At 52.5% G+C, this 12,472-nt stretch overlaps 1 protein-coding gene across 2 annotated transcripts in view; it reads left to right on the top strand.

The window, feature by feature from the left end:
• The window catches only part of IFT140 (intraflagellar transport 140), a 98,712-nt gene extending 87,803 nt beyond the window's left edge, over positions 1 to 10,909 (top strand). For both annotated transcript variants that reach the window (XM_071571523.1, XM_071571524.1), the window contains exons 19-30: positions 600 to 777; positions 3,317 to 3,507; positions 4,513 to 4,608; positions 4,948 to 5,080; positions 5,169 to 5,312; positions 6,479 to 6,607; positions 7,114 to 7,296; positions 8,050 to 8,256; positions 8,417 to 8,629; positions 8,712 to 8,878; positions 9,774 to 9,915; positions 10,440 to 10,909. In XM_071571523.1, coding sequence (XP_071427624.1) covers positions 600 to 777; positions 3,317 to 3,507; positions 4,513 to 4,608; positions 4,948 to 5,080; positions 5,169 to 5,312; positions 6,479 to 6,607; positions 7,114 to 7,296; positions 8,050 to 8,256; positions 8,417 to 8,629; positions 8,712 to 8,878; positions 9,774 to 9,915; positions 10,440 to 10,643 — 1,987 coding nt within the window. In that variant the 3' untranslated portion in view covers positions 10,644 to 10,909. The remainder of the gene's footprint in view (positions 1 to 599; positions 778 to 3,316; positions 3,508 to 4,512; positions 4,609 to 4,947; positions 5,081 to 5,168; positions 5,313 to 6,478; positions 6,608 to 7,113; positions 7,297 to 8,049; positions 8,257 to 8,416; positions 8,630 to 8,711; positions 8,879 to 9,773; positions 9,916 to 10,439) is intronic.
• Positions 10,910 to 12,472: the final 1,563 nt, after the last annotated feature.

Below are 12,472 nucleotides of genomic sequence, written 5' to 3'. Positions count from 1 at the left end.
TGTAAACACAGAATCACAGACTGGTTTGGGTTGGAAGGGACCTTAAAGACCATCTAGTTCTACCCACCCCTACCGTGGACAGGGACATCTTCCACTGTCCCAGATTGCTCCAGACCCTGTCCAACCTGGCCTTGGACACTTTCAGGGATGGGGCAGCCACAGCTTCTCTGGGCACCCTCTGCCAGGGCCTGCCCACCCTCACACAGGGAACAATTCCTTCCTAATACCCGACCTAAATCTCCCCTTTTTCAGCTTAATGCCATTCCTTGTCCCAAGTCCCTCTCCAGCTCTCCTGGAGCCCCTTTAGGCACTGGAAGGGGCTCTCAGGTCTCCCCAGAGCCTTCTCTTCTCCAGGGGACCCCCCAGCTCCCCCAGCCCATCCCCAAAGGTGTAACTGCTGCTGTTCAGACATTGGTGCAAATCAATCCCCACAATATCTCCTTACACGTGGGGTCCTTCAGCTCAAGCACTGACCTTTCTGTGTGATCCTCTGTCTGTTCCTCTGCCATCTGCACCCAGCAGTGACCGTGTGTGCCACCCCCAGGCCCTGCTGCTCCGTCCCCCCGGTGCTGCAGTGACACTGTGCTTTGTGCCCGCAGTGAGGCCGTCTGGGAGAGCATGGCCCGCATGTGTGTGAGGACGCAGCGGCTGGACGTGGCCAGGGTCTGCCTGGGGCACATGGGACACGCCAGAGGAGCCAAAGCACTGCGGGAGGCACAGCAGGAGCCCGAGCCCGAGGCCAGGGTGGCAGTGCTGGCCATCCAGCTGGGAATGCTGGTAATCCCCCCTGAGCTGGGCATGGGTTGTGTCAGTTCTGCTCTCCTGGGAAACATTGCTGAAGGAAAGAAACTGCTGCTGGAAGGAAACATCTTCTAAGGGTGGTTTATGTGTGAAACATTTAGCAGAAAATCTGTTTTCTCGGGGCATAAATCTCTTCCAAACTTTATCATTTAAGGTTTGACTGGGTTGAAAAAAGGATGTATTTTATTGGAGCTAAAACGTTCACACAGACTATTCTGAGCTGGAAGGGACCCACAAGGATCATCGAGTCCAACTCTTAAGTCAGTGGCCCATACATGGGATTGAACCCACGACCTTGGCATTATTACAGCCAAGTTTGAACCAACCAAGCTAATCTCAGGGTCAACAAACATATTTTAAGGTCTGATATGGGAAACACAAGTTCCATTTTGAAGTATTTGTCTGCAGAGTGAAAGGCCAGAGCAGTGTGCTGCCCAGAACAGGGGCTGGCCTGAGGTGCTGAAGGAGTTCAGGCAAAATAGGTGTTTCCTGTGGGGCTGCAGAGCTCTGCTCAGTCCCTTGCTCTGCTCCTGGACACCCAGAATTCCATTCTGGCTTCTGTTGTGTGAGCAGGAACTTGGCTGGATCCCACCCAGCCATAGGACATGGTCAGGCTGTTTCCCAGAGTCTGGTGTATGGGACAACTGTCCCTCATTCCTCCACCTGGGGCCCAGCCTGGCAGCAAATACTCCAGAGTGGAGCTTGCCCTTCCCATGTGTCTGTCTGAGCTCACCTGATTGCCAAGAGAACTGAGGTTTGAGACCAGCATTGTCACGTGGATTGAAAACTGAGTGGTGCTGTTGAGTCAGAGGTGTGAGTGTTCCACTCATTTAACATCCTCATCAAGGATCTGTAAGAAAACTGAGATTTTTAGTTTGGGAACCATAAGAGATCCAGGCATCTCCTCTGTAAGAGGGAATGGATTGATGAAATACCTCACAGTTCATAGGAAACAATAAAAAATGGCAAAGTGCTGCCACAGCAAAACTCTGTTTGGGGCTGTGTTTGAGGAGACACCACATCCTGGGGGTAGATTTGGTGACTCCTGTCTGTGCTCTCAGGGCAGCCACAGCTGGAATGTGATTTCCACCCTTAAGTGGCTCATTAGCAGAAAAAAAGTGCTGATGAACTGGATGGAGTTCAGAGAAAATCAGTGCAAATTGTTCAGCTCTTGGAAAGATTTCACAGACAAGGAAATCTCTAAGATGGCCAAATAATTAGAATTTGGCTTGAAAAGGGGTTTAGCAATCTACAACTATTTGAAGAGTATAAATGATGGAGAGTAATTATTCTGAGTCAAAGGTAAGGAAAAAATTAAAATTCAAACTCAATGCTTAGCAAATCTTCCTGGCAGAGAAAGCCTCGAGGCTGAAAAGTGTCAGTGCTTCTTCTCTTGGATAATTGGATCTGTTTGGAGACGTGGAAAGGAACTGCAGCAAAACAAATGCAGTTCTGCTGCTTTTTTCCATCCCACACAGAATCCTAGGGCAGGCATCTTCCTTTTCCACTTTCTATGCTTTTTTGAATTTGAAACAATAAGAGACAGAAACTATTTTTCTGTCTTGGACAGATAATCTCAATTTACTAAATATAGTGTTCAGCTGGACAGCAGTTGGGTGGAGCAGGAAAATGCTCCTTCCACAGGAGTGAGTACCTCTTGGAGCATAAAAATAATGGTTCCAAATTTGCTGCCCTTGCGTCAGCATCAGCAAACCCCTCCTGTTCCAATCCTGTCAGAAGCTCAAGGCTTTTATTCCCAGGAATGGAGCTCAGTTGTCCACAAACTGTTGCTGCCTCTGAGACCTACTGGGAGGTCACGGGTTCCCTGCATTCCAAACCCCCAAGTGCCAGGCCCTCCTGCCAGGCCTCCCCCAGGGTGGGCAGCGTGGCTGGTTCCTGTGCCCCCTCCTCAGCACATCCCCCTGGTTAGGCTGTTCACACTCCTCATTGCAGTGTTTAATCCTCCATATCTTGCTCGTGCCACCCCGCAGTGGGTCCTGCACAAAAAATGCCAGGATTGGGGTGTTTTCCTTATTTCCACATAAACATTCTGTTTCCCAGTAACGTGCTATTCCAGGCTGCACATATTGAGCTGGTTAAGCCCTGCCTGGGAGGCTGTTGCTGTGATTACATTGCCATGTCCTGCACTGACACCTGCCTGGGGCTGTGCCCGCTGGGACGGCACCAGCGGGTCAGGGCTGACGGTGGGTCAGGGCTGATGGTGCGTCAGGGCTGGTGGTGGGTCGGGGCTGATGATGGGTTGGGGCTGTTGGTGGGTTGGGGCTGATGGTGGGTTGGGTCTGATGGTGGGTTGGGACTGATAGTGGGTCAGGGCTGACAGTGGGTCGGGGCTGATGGTGGGTCGGGGCTGATGGTGGGTCGGGGCTGATGGTGGGTCAGGGCTAACAGTGGGTTGGGGCTGACAGGGGCTCAGGGCTGATAGTGGATCGGGGCTGATGGTGGGTCGGGGCTGATAGTAGGTCGGGGCTGATGGGCTTTGGCTGTTCCCTCCCAGGAGGATGCAGAGCGACTGTACAAGGCCTGCCAACGGTATGACCTCCTCAACAAGTTCTACCAGGCCTCCAACCAGTGGCAGAAGGCCCTGGAGACGGCCGAGAACCAGGACCGGGTCCACCTGCGCACCACCTACTACAACTACGCGAAGCACCTGGAGGCGACTGGGGAGCAGAGCCTGGCACTGACCCAGTGAGCACTGGGGCACCTGGGCACTGGGAGGCACAGGAGGATGTCTGAGGATGAGCAGTAATAATTCATAAAAGTCTTTTCTTGTTTCTGGGGCTTTCCATCTCATGGAGTGAAAGCATTCCCAGTGAAACTTCCCAGCACCTTCCCAGGCAAATAACGTGTAGTGTCAGAAAGATCGAGAGTCTGTCAGGGCCAGGAGCTGAACCCCACTCATATCCAATCTGTGCTTGTCTCTGGAAGACCACTGCCTTCTTTTCCTTCCTTTTCCATGACAAAACCACTTGTTTACTTTTCCTGAGAGTTCCAGACACAACTGCTGGAACAGAATGTAGTTTGACGTGGTTGCTGCTGGCGCCTGGTCCTCTCCTGTGGCCTCTGAGTCCCATGGGAAGTCAGGAAAGGGGATTTTTAATGTCTTACATTTGTTGTCTGAAATCTTGTTTTTATATGAGTTTTACCCTATGAAATCTCACCATAGTAGTATTATTGATAATGATGATGGTAATAATACAGTAAGGTCAGTTCTGTTCAGAGTCGAAGCAGAGCTCTGCTGTGCCCAGGCAGACCCACTGGGGGCCATGGTGGGCAGGGGGTGAGGACAGGGGGTGCAGGGGCTGATGTTGCAGTGGGTGGCAAAAGGACGAGGCACCTTGTGGAGCCCAGGGCTCTTTTGACCTGTTCAACCAGATGTGCTTTCTGGGTACTTTCTGGAATCCTTCTTTGGGCCATCACTGGCACTTTGGAAGTATTTGCTGCCCTGTGGTCACAGACCACACCTGCCCCATTCCAGGTGCCTTGCAGCACCAATGAACTTCTAATTTTTGATGATGCTGGTGGACTGCAACTGCTCTTACCAGGAACTTACTTATACAACTAAAGCAGCTGTTGCCAGTGTTGTCAGTGGATGGCTGGCAAACAGAACTAAATGGATGTTTTACACAGAAGGTGAGCTAATAAAGGAAGGAGGTTGTCATTTCACATCTAATACATTATTCTTCTCTGCAGCTACGAGAAGTCGGACACGCACAGGTTTGAGGTGCCCCGAATGCTCTCTGAAGACTTGCAAGCCCTGGAGAACTATGTCAACAGCATGAAAGACAAGTCAGTGCTGTGCTTGTTTCTTCTCTCACATGGGGCTGTCAGGTCTGAAATCAGCTCCTGATGAATGCAGGGGTGGAGGAATGTGAATCCCCCCTCATCCATGTCAGCCCGTGCTTATCCACTGTGATCCTCCCCCAGCTTTTCAGGATTATCTTGCTCAAGAGCTGCCACATTGGCTCTCCAGGCTGACCTCCTGTATAGTGCAGACCTCAGAGTGTCACCCTCAGGCTGGGGTAAAGCCTGTGTTCTAAAACATGTGTCTGGTCTTCAAGGTCTCCAGGAGTGAAGAACAGCCTCTGGCAGCTCTTGCTGCTGCAGGTAATACTGTTGCTTTTCCAGGAGCTTGTGGAAGTGGTGGGCACAGTACCTGGAGAGCCAGTCAGACCTGGAAGCTGCGCTCAAATACTACGCCCTGGCTCAGGATTACTTTTCCCTGGTCCGTGTGCACTGCTTTCAGGGCAACATCCAGAAGGTGAGGCAGAGGCTGCTCCCACCTGCCCCCAGAGCCCTCACTGCTGGGGGTGTGGGCACCGAGCAGAGCCCTGTGGTGCCCTTTGCAGGCTGCTGAGATAGCCAATGAGACGGGGAGCTGGGCGGCCTCGTACCACCTGGCGCGGCAGTACGAGAGCCAGGACGACGTGGCCCAGGCCGTGCACTTCTACACGCGGGCCCAGGCCTTCAACAACGCCATCCGCCTCTGCAAGGTACGGGGGGCACAGGGGGAGCCACAGCTGGGCCAGAGCACACCCAGGGGCAGCACGAGGGCTGTGTGCCCGTCCTCTCCTGGAGGCACTGCCTGCTCGGGGACAGCCCGGGATGAACCCGCTCCTGGGTGCTGCCAAAGGGGCATTGATAAAGCCTTGGTGGTCTGGGACAGCACATTGTTGTACAGCTCATCAGAAGCTGTGGGGATGGCAGTGTGTGTGTATCTCCTAATGTCTGAAGTAAACATTAAATACACAGAGGAATAAGGACACCACGCACCAGACCAGTGTGATCAAGCAAATGCCATTTATTACACACTGCACAGGGTTTATATGGGGTTAAAGCTACATTCTGTTGGCTACACTGAACCTCACACCACCTAACTGCAAACTCTAATTGGTTATAGTCCATATCTCACAAGTCCAGTGTTTTGGTCAAATCATCCTGACTGTTTTCAGGAACATCTCCAGTGTCCTGTGGGAAACCTGAGGAATTATCATGAGAAACTTCTGGGGAGTTGCTGAGAACTCCCGAGGAGTGATTTCTCCTTTACCAGACAACAGCAGCTGTGGCCTTGCTGCTTCTCAGCTGGTATCTGCCTTCAGTCTCACAGGGTCCATATAGATCTGAATTGCTCACCTTTGATATTTCTGTACCAACATGAAGTAATTGATGAAGAGATTGATATGGAGCAGTTCAGAGTATCCTTGAAGGAAAGCAGTTTGTAGTGCACCCTTAAGGAGGAGCCACCTGGGGAATGTGGGATAGGTTGTAGCCAGGAGAATATTTCCATGTCTGCCTGGTGAACTGACTAACCAATAGTGTGATGGCATGTTGTATACAAGAGTAGATAAAAGGTGAAGCTGTAACTAAAAAACCCCTCTTAGTTGTCAGCCTTCTGATCAAGCCTTCTGATGCTGCTGTGCCTGATCTCTTCTGACCATCGTTTAACACCCCCCTTACCCCAATAAACAGTGACCCCAACAAGCTGCCTGGAATAAAAGATCATCATTGACGGCCCAAGTCACTTGGGGTGTAGAGGTTTTACACAGAAGGGTGTGATGGTTTATTACTGTGTGACAGCACAGAGCCACAGGCTTGCCAGAGGTCAGAGTTGTGGCCTCTCTGTGTGCACACCCAGAGCCAAATCTTTGCTTTTGAACAGGCGAACAATTTAGATGATCAGCTGATGAACTTGGCTCTGCTGAGCTCGCCAGAAGACATGATAGAGGCAGCCTGCTATTATGAGGAAAAGGGGGAGCAGATGGACAGAGCTGTCATGTTATACCACAAGGTAAACAACTTTTTAGTAAAAACTCCCAGACTGAAGTAATTCCTGCCTGAAGGGAAGTTCTGGCCAGCTGGGGGTTGGTCTCTTCTCCCAGGCACTCAGCAATAGGACAAGGGGGCACGATGGGCTCAAGCTCTGCCAGGGGAAACTGAAGTTGGAGATGAGAAAGAAATTCTTTGCAGAGAGAGTGCTCAGGCATTGGAATGGGCTGCCCAGAGAGGGGGTGGATTCCCCATCCCTGGAGGTTTTTCACCTGAGCTTGGCCGTGGCACTGAGTGCCATGATCTGGTAAAGGGACTGGAGTTGGACCAAGGGTTGGACTTGACGATCTCAGAGGTCTTTTCCAACCCAATCAATTCTATCATTCTACAGAAGAGGAATGTTAAATCAACCGCCGTTCACAGCAATTTCTTTGTGGTGGTTATTGCTTCATTAACCCACTGCAGGGCATCCTGTGAGCTGGCTCTGTATTTATTCTAGTCTTTGAAGCCTCATTCTTACTTTTGCAGGCAGGACACTTCTCCAAAGCCCTGGAGCTGGCCTTTGCCACGCAGCAGTTCGGGGCCCTGCAGCTCATTGCCGAGGACCTGGACGAGCGGTCGGACCCGGCGCTGCTCGCGCGCTGCTCCGGGTTCTTCGTGCAGCACGCGCAGTACGAGAGGGCCATGGAGCTGCTGCTCACGGCCAAGAAGGTGAGCTGAGCCCGTCCCCTGTGCACCTGCACAGAGACCTCTATCACAGAGACACCTGTAAGGTTTAAAGTTTCCTCTCAAGCCACTGACTCAGGGCCTTGCTGAAACGCTGGGTACCAAACCCATCCTGTGCCCTCTTTGATGAGCTCCTTTTGTCCATGTTTTGCAAGGGCACAGTAACCCTTTCCTGGGCCAAAAACTCCTCTATAGCCTACTCAGAATTTGTTCCCATATGGGAAGTACCAGAATATTTAACAAAATCTTTCAATTTATTTGTATATGCTGAAAGCCTTAATATTATCAGTCGTGCCTAACAAATCTGACTTGTAGGGCTCTGAAAATGTCACATTCACAGTCAAAATGGCTGAATCTTTGGTGGCACCCTTGAGAACAGGTGAGAACCACCGGGGTCATGGAAGAACAAGCATGTTCTTGGCAAACAAGACAGGACTGTGATCCTGAGCAGGGGCTGATGTCAGGATGCCCAAATATCAACCAGGTGCTCCAGAGCATCCTCAGCTGCTGGTGTGTGTAGTTGGTTTCTGTAGGTTATACCTCAAGGAATGTGAGGTGTCACAACAGTGTTTGCAACATCTCACACAGAATCCCAGACTATTCTGAGCTGGGAGGGACCCACAAGGATGACCAAGTCCAACTCTTAAGTCAATGGCCCACACAGGGGATTGAACCCATGACCTTGGCATTACTACAACCAAGTTTGAACCAACTGAGCTAATCTCTTGCTCCCATCAGTACCATGAAGCTCTGCAGCTGTGCCTGGAGCAGAACCTGACCATCACTGAGGAGCTGGCTGAGAAGATGACAGTCTGCAAGGACTCCCAGGACCTCTCTGAGGAGGCTCGGAGGGAACTGCTGGAGCAAATTGCCGACTGCTGCATGAGACAAGGCAACTACCACATGGCCACCAAGAAATACACACAAGCAGGCAACAAGTTAAAGGTCAGCCTGGAGAGCCTCAAAACAGGGTGTTTTGGAAAGTAAACCTTGGAGCAGACTTCCTACAGTAACTACCCAGCTGAGATTTCTGAGCCATCTTGGCTGTGTTTTTGCATTCACAGTATTTTCCCTCTCTCTCCCTGTGCCCCGTTTCCATTGCCAGGCTATGAGGGCTCTGTTGAAATCTGGAGACACCGAGAAAATTATCTTCTTTGCTGGAGTTTCCAGACAGAGGGAGATTTACATCATGGCAGCCAACTACCTGCAGTCACTGGATTGGCGCAATGACCCCAAGATTATTGCCAACATCATCAGCTTCTACACCAAAGGAAAGGCCCTTGACCTGCTGGCAGGTTTCTATGATGCCTGTGCTCAGGTACTGCCTGGTTTGGGACTGCTGGAGGGGTTTGGTTTGTCAGCTCTGCAGCAGGGCCTTCATCTCCTCTCTGCTCTGGCAGGTAGAAATTGATGAGTACCAGAACTACGAGAAAGCTCACCGAGCGCTGGCAGAAGCCTACAGGTGCCTTTCCAAAGCCAAGGCCAGGAGCCCCCAGGAACAGGAAAGCAAACTGGCCCACCTGCAGAGCAGGATGACCCTGCTGAAGAGGTTCATCCATGCTCAGAGGTGAGCTGCAGCACACAGAGCACGGGGACCAAGGGACAGAAATACCACACCAGAACAGAAGTTGTACCACACCTGCAGTTTAAGAAATAGTTTGCAGCCTCACTTCTAAAGGCTGCTGCTGGTTTTCTAGCAGGGAAAGCAAGGTGGAAAGGGAACCTGAAAGAGAAGGAAGTGTATGGACCAAGGGAAGTGTAGCCAGAAAGGTGATTATCACAGACTGGTTTGGGTTGGAAGGGACCATAAATACCATCCAGTTCTACCCACCCCCTGCCATGGGCAGAGACACCTCCCACCAGCCCAGGTTGCTCCAAGCCCTGTCCAACCTGGCCTTGGACACTTCCAGGGATGGGGCAGCCACAGCTTCTCTGGGCACCTGTGCTGGGGCCTGCCCACCCTCACAGCCAAAATTTTCTTCCCAACACCAAAACTAAATATCCCCTTTTTCTGCTTAAAGCCATTCCCCTTGTCCTGTCCCTCCATCCCTTGTCCCCAGTCCCTCTCCAGCTCTCCTGGAGCCCCTTTAGGCACTGGAAGGGGCTCTCACGTCTCCCCAGAGCCTTCTCTTCTCCAGGTGAACCCCCCCAGCATTCCCAGCCTGGCTCCAGAGCAGAGGGGCTCCAGCCTTTGGAGCATCTTTGTGGCCTCCTCTGGACTGGCTCCAGCAGCTCCACGTCCTTCCTGTGCTGGGACCCCAGAGCTGGAGGCAGCTGAGTGGGGCAGAATCCTCCCCTGCCCTTCTGCCCACACTGTGGGACCAGCCCAGCAAGTGTTGGGGGTTCTGGGTTTTGTTTGGGTTTCTGTCATGAAACAACTCAGCAAAAACTCTTCCCTGTCCTTGGCCTGACAAGCTGAACACTCTCCCTGGGCTGAGACAGTTCCTTCTGCCCTTTCCTAGGGTGTACCCCGAGGACCCCAAGGAGGCAGTGAGGCAGTGTGAGCTGCTCCTGGCCGAGCAGGACTCCGAGGACACCATCCGGCACGGCGACGTCCTGGGGCTCCTGGTGCAGCACTACGCGCAGGCAGAGGAGTTCCACACGGTGAGTGCAGCCCCAGCTCCTCCATCCCACAGAGCCCGCCCTGAGCAGCCTGGGGGAGCAGGGCTCTCACAGGGCAGGGCATTCCACAGCAGAACTGCACAGCAGGGTCTGGCACAGCTCACTCCTTTTTCACTTTGTGGGATGAGAAGAGAAAAAGCTCACAGGACACAGAGCATTACTGGTGGTGGATTCTTGAGCATCCCCAGTCAGAGCAGAGGGTGTGTCTGGGTGGTGCCTTGGCAGTCACAGCACTCTGCCTTTGCCACCTGCCCAGGGAAGAAAGAACTGTAAAACTGCAGTTAGTTATTGAGGAAATGGTGAATCAGTCCTTGAGGGCAGCTGTGCCACACACCCCCAGTGCTCCAGCTGAGCCTGACCTGCTGCTGGGCTGAAACAGGAGGATGCCAAGGGCGAGTTCCTCCAGCTGTGCTGATTACCCTCATTTCTGATGTGCACAGCACACTGAATGGTTTGCTGGGCCCCTGTGGCACTGCAGCCCTGACAGAGATCTCTGCCTCCTTCAGGCTTATCGCTACCTGGAGGAGATGCAGAAGAGGATTCCAGTGTCACACCTGAGCTTCTACGTGTCTGCACAGACCCTGGAGGCCGTGCACAGAGGGGCAGGTGTCCCCATGAGCCAAGCCCTGGCTGCTGCACACAGGGCCCACAGCAGCACAGACAACAGGGAGGTGGAAGAAGAAGTGGCTGATGAAGTGGAGGACCCCTGACAATGCACAGTTATCCAATGCAAGGCTGACTTTAGTGCCAGGGCATTTATTCCACCCTCGCTGGGGGTGCCAGATCTGGCACGTGCTGCACCTTTTTGGTTGTAACCAAGAAATTTATTTTTTCTGCTTGACTGTACAAGCAACAGTATTGGAATTAATATGTTCTCTCAATCACAACATACAGAGATTCACGTGTACATCTTGTTAGAAAGCTGCTTTTAGTATTTTAATAAATTTCAGGCATAAAAACCCCACTAAGAACTGCATATGGTACCTTCAGGCCTCTTTCTGAGTAGACAAAAGAGCTGAGTAACTGAGGTGGAAACTGAGTTGACAAAATTTTCAAGTACAACTTTGATCTAGAATTCCCTTCTGAAAACAATCTCCATCCCATCTGGGAAGGAGCTTGGCTAAAAGTCAACCTACCTGCTCCTGCAGGCTGAAGGCAAACTCCCCACCCAAGGCTTCTGTCTGTAAATACATCAGAGGGTCATGTGGGGCAGACCAGCCACTACAGACACCTGGGCTAAACCCCAGAGCATGGAATGGCTGGCCTGGAAGGGCCCCTGGATGCCTCCTGGTCCAAACCCTCCTCCAGCTGGATCACTGAGCAAGTGGAGCTTCTTTCTCACTGGGAAGCTCCTTTTCCAAACACCAGTGACATCCAGGCACTCTGTACTAGTTATGCTTTCAGATGCAAATTTCTCCCCTGGCACAAGCAAGACTGTGAGAAGTGAAGCTCAGTGTAACACCCAAGGCCCTGCCCACCTCTCAGTCTGGCACCCTGCCCTGCCAAGGGGCACTAATGAGGTCACTCACATTTCTCATCAACCAGCCCTTCTGCTTAAATGGTTTTTCATGTTTTTTCATGTGACTTGCATCAACACTTGAGGTGAATTGAATATAAAGGTTTTAAGTTGCTTTCAGGAAAGAAGGGTGGGGAAGATTTTATGTTCAAAATCTGAATGTTGGTTATTATTTAGTAGAAACTTCTGTACTAAGATTATACAGAAAGAATTCCTGCTTTTTTCCTTCCTAACCACCAGCTCAGGCCTTTAAGGACTGGCACATTTTCAGTGCTGTGGTGTAGCTGTGCAGTGTCTGCATCCCCTCAGCAGTGCCACCCCCTCAGCAGTGCCACCCCCTCAGCAGTGCCACTCCCTCATCAGTGCCACCCCCTCAGCAGTGCCACTCCCTCAGCAGTGCCACTCCCTCATCAGTGCCACTCCCTCATCAGTGCCACCCCCTCAGCAGTGCCACTCCCTCAGCAGTGCCACCCCCTCAGCAGTGCCACCCTTGCACTGTGCCACCCCCTCAGCAGTGCCACCCCCTCAGCAGTGCCACTCCCTCATCAGTGCCACCCCCTCAGCAGTGCCACCCCCTCAGCAGTGCCACCCTCTCAGCAGTGCCACCCCCTCCAGCAGTGCCACTCCCTCATCAGTGCCACCCCCTCAGCAGTGCCACTCCCTCAGCAGTGCCACTCCCTCAGCAGTGCCACCCTCTCAGCAGTGCTACCCCCTGCACTGTGCCACCCCCTCAGCAGTGCCACCCTCTCAGCAGTGCCACTCCCTCATCAGTGCCACTCCCTCAGCAGTGCCACTCCCTCATCAGTGCCACTCCCTCAGCAGTGCCACCCCCTCAGCAGCGCCACTCCCTCATCAGTGCCACCCCCTCAGCAGTGCCACCCCCTCATCAGTGCCACCCCCTCAGCAGTGCCACCCCCTGCACTGTGCCACCCCCTCAGCAGTGCCACCCTCTCAGCAGTGCCACCCCCTCCAGCAGTGCCACTCCCTCAGCAGTGCCACCTCCTCAGCAGTGCCACCCTTGCG

This window comes from Pithys albifrons, chromosome 16 (assembly GCF_047495875.1).
Source record: "Pithys albifrons albifrons isolate INPA30051 chromosome 16, PitAlb_v1, whole genome shotgun sequence".
Classification (NCBI taxonomy): domain Eukaryota; kingdom Metazoa; phylum Chordata; class Aves; order Passeriformes; family Thamnophilidae; genus Pithys; species Pithys albifrons.
The sequence above is the reverse complement of the archived record's forward strand: the minus strand, read 5'-3'. Positions and strand labels throughout refer to the sequence as shown.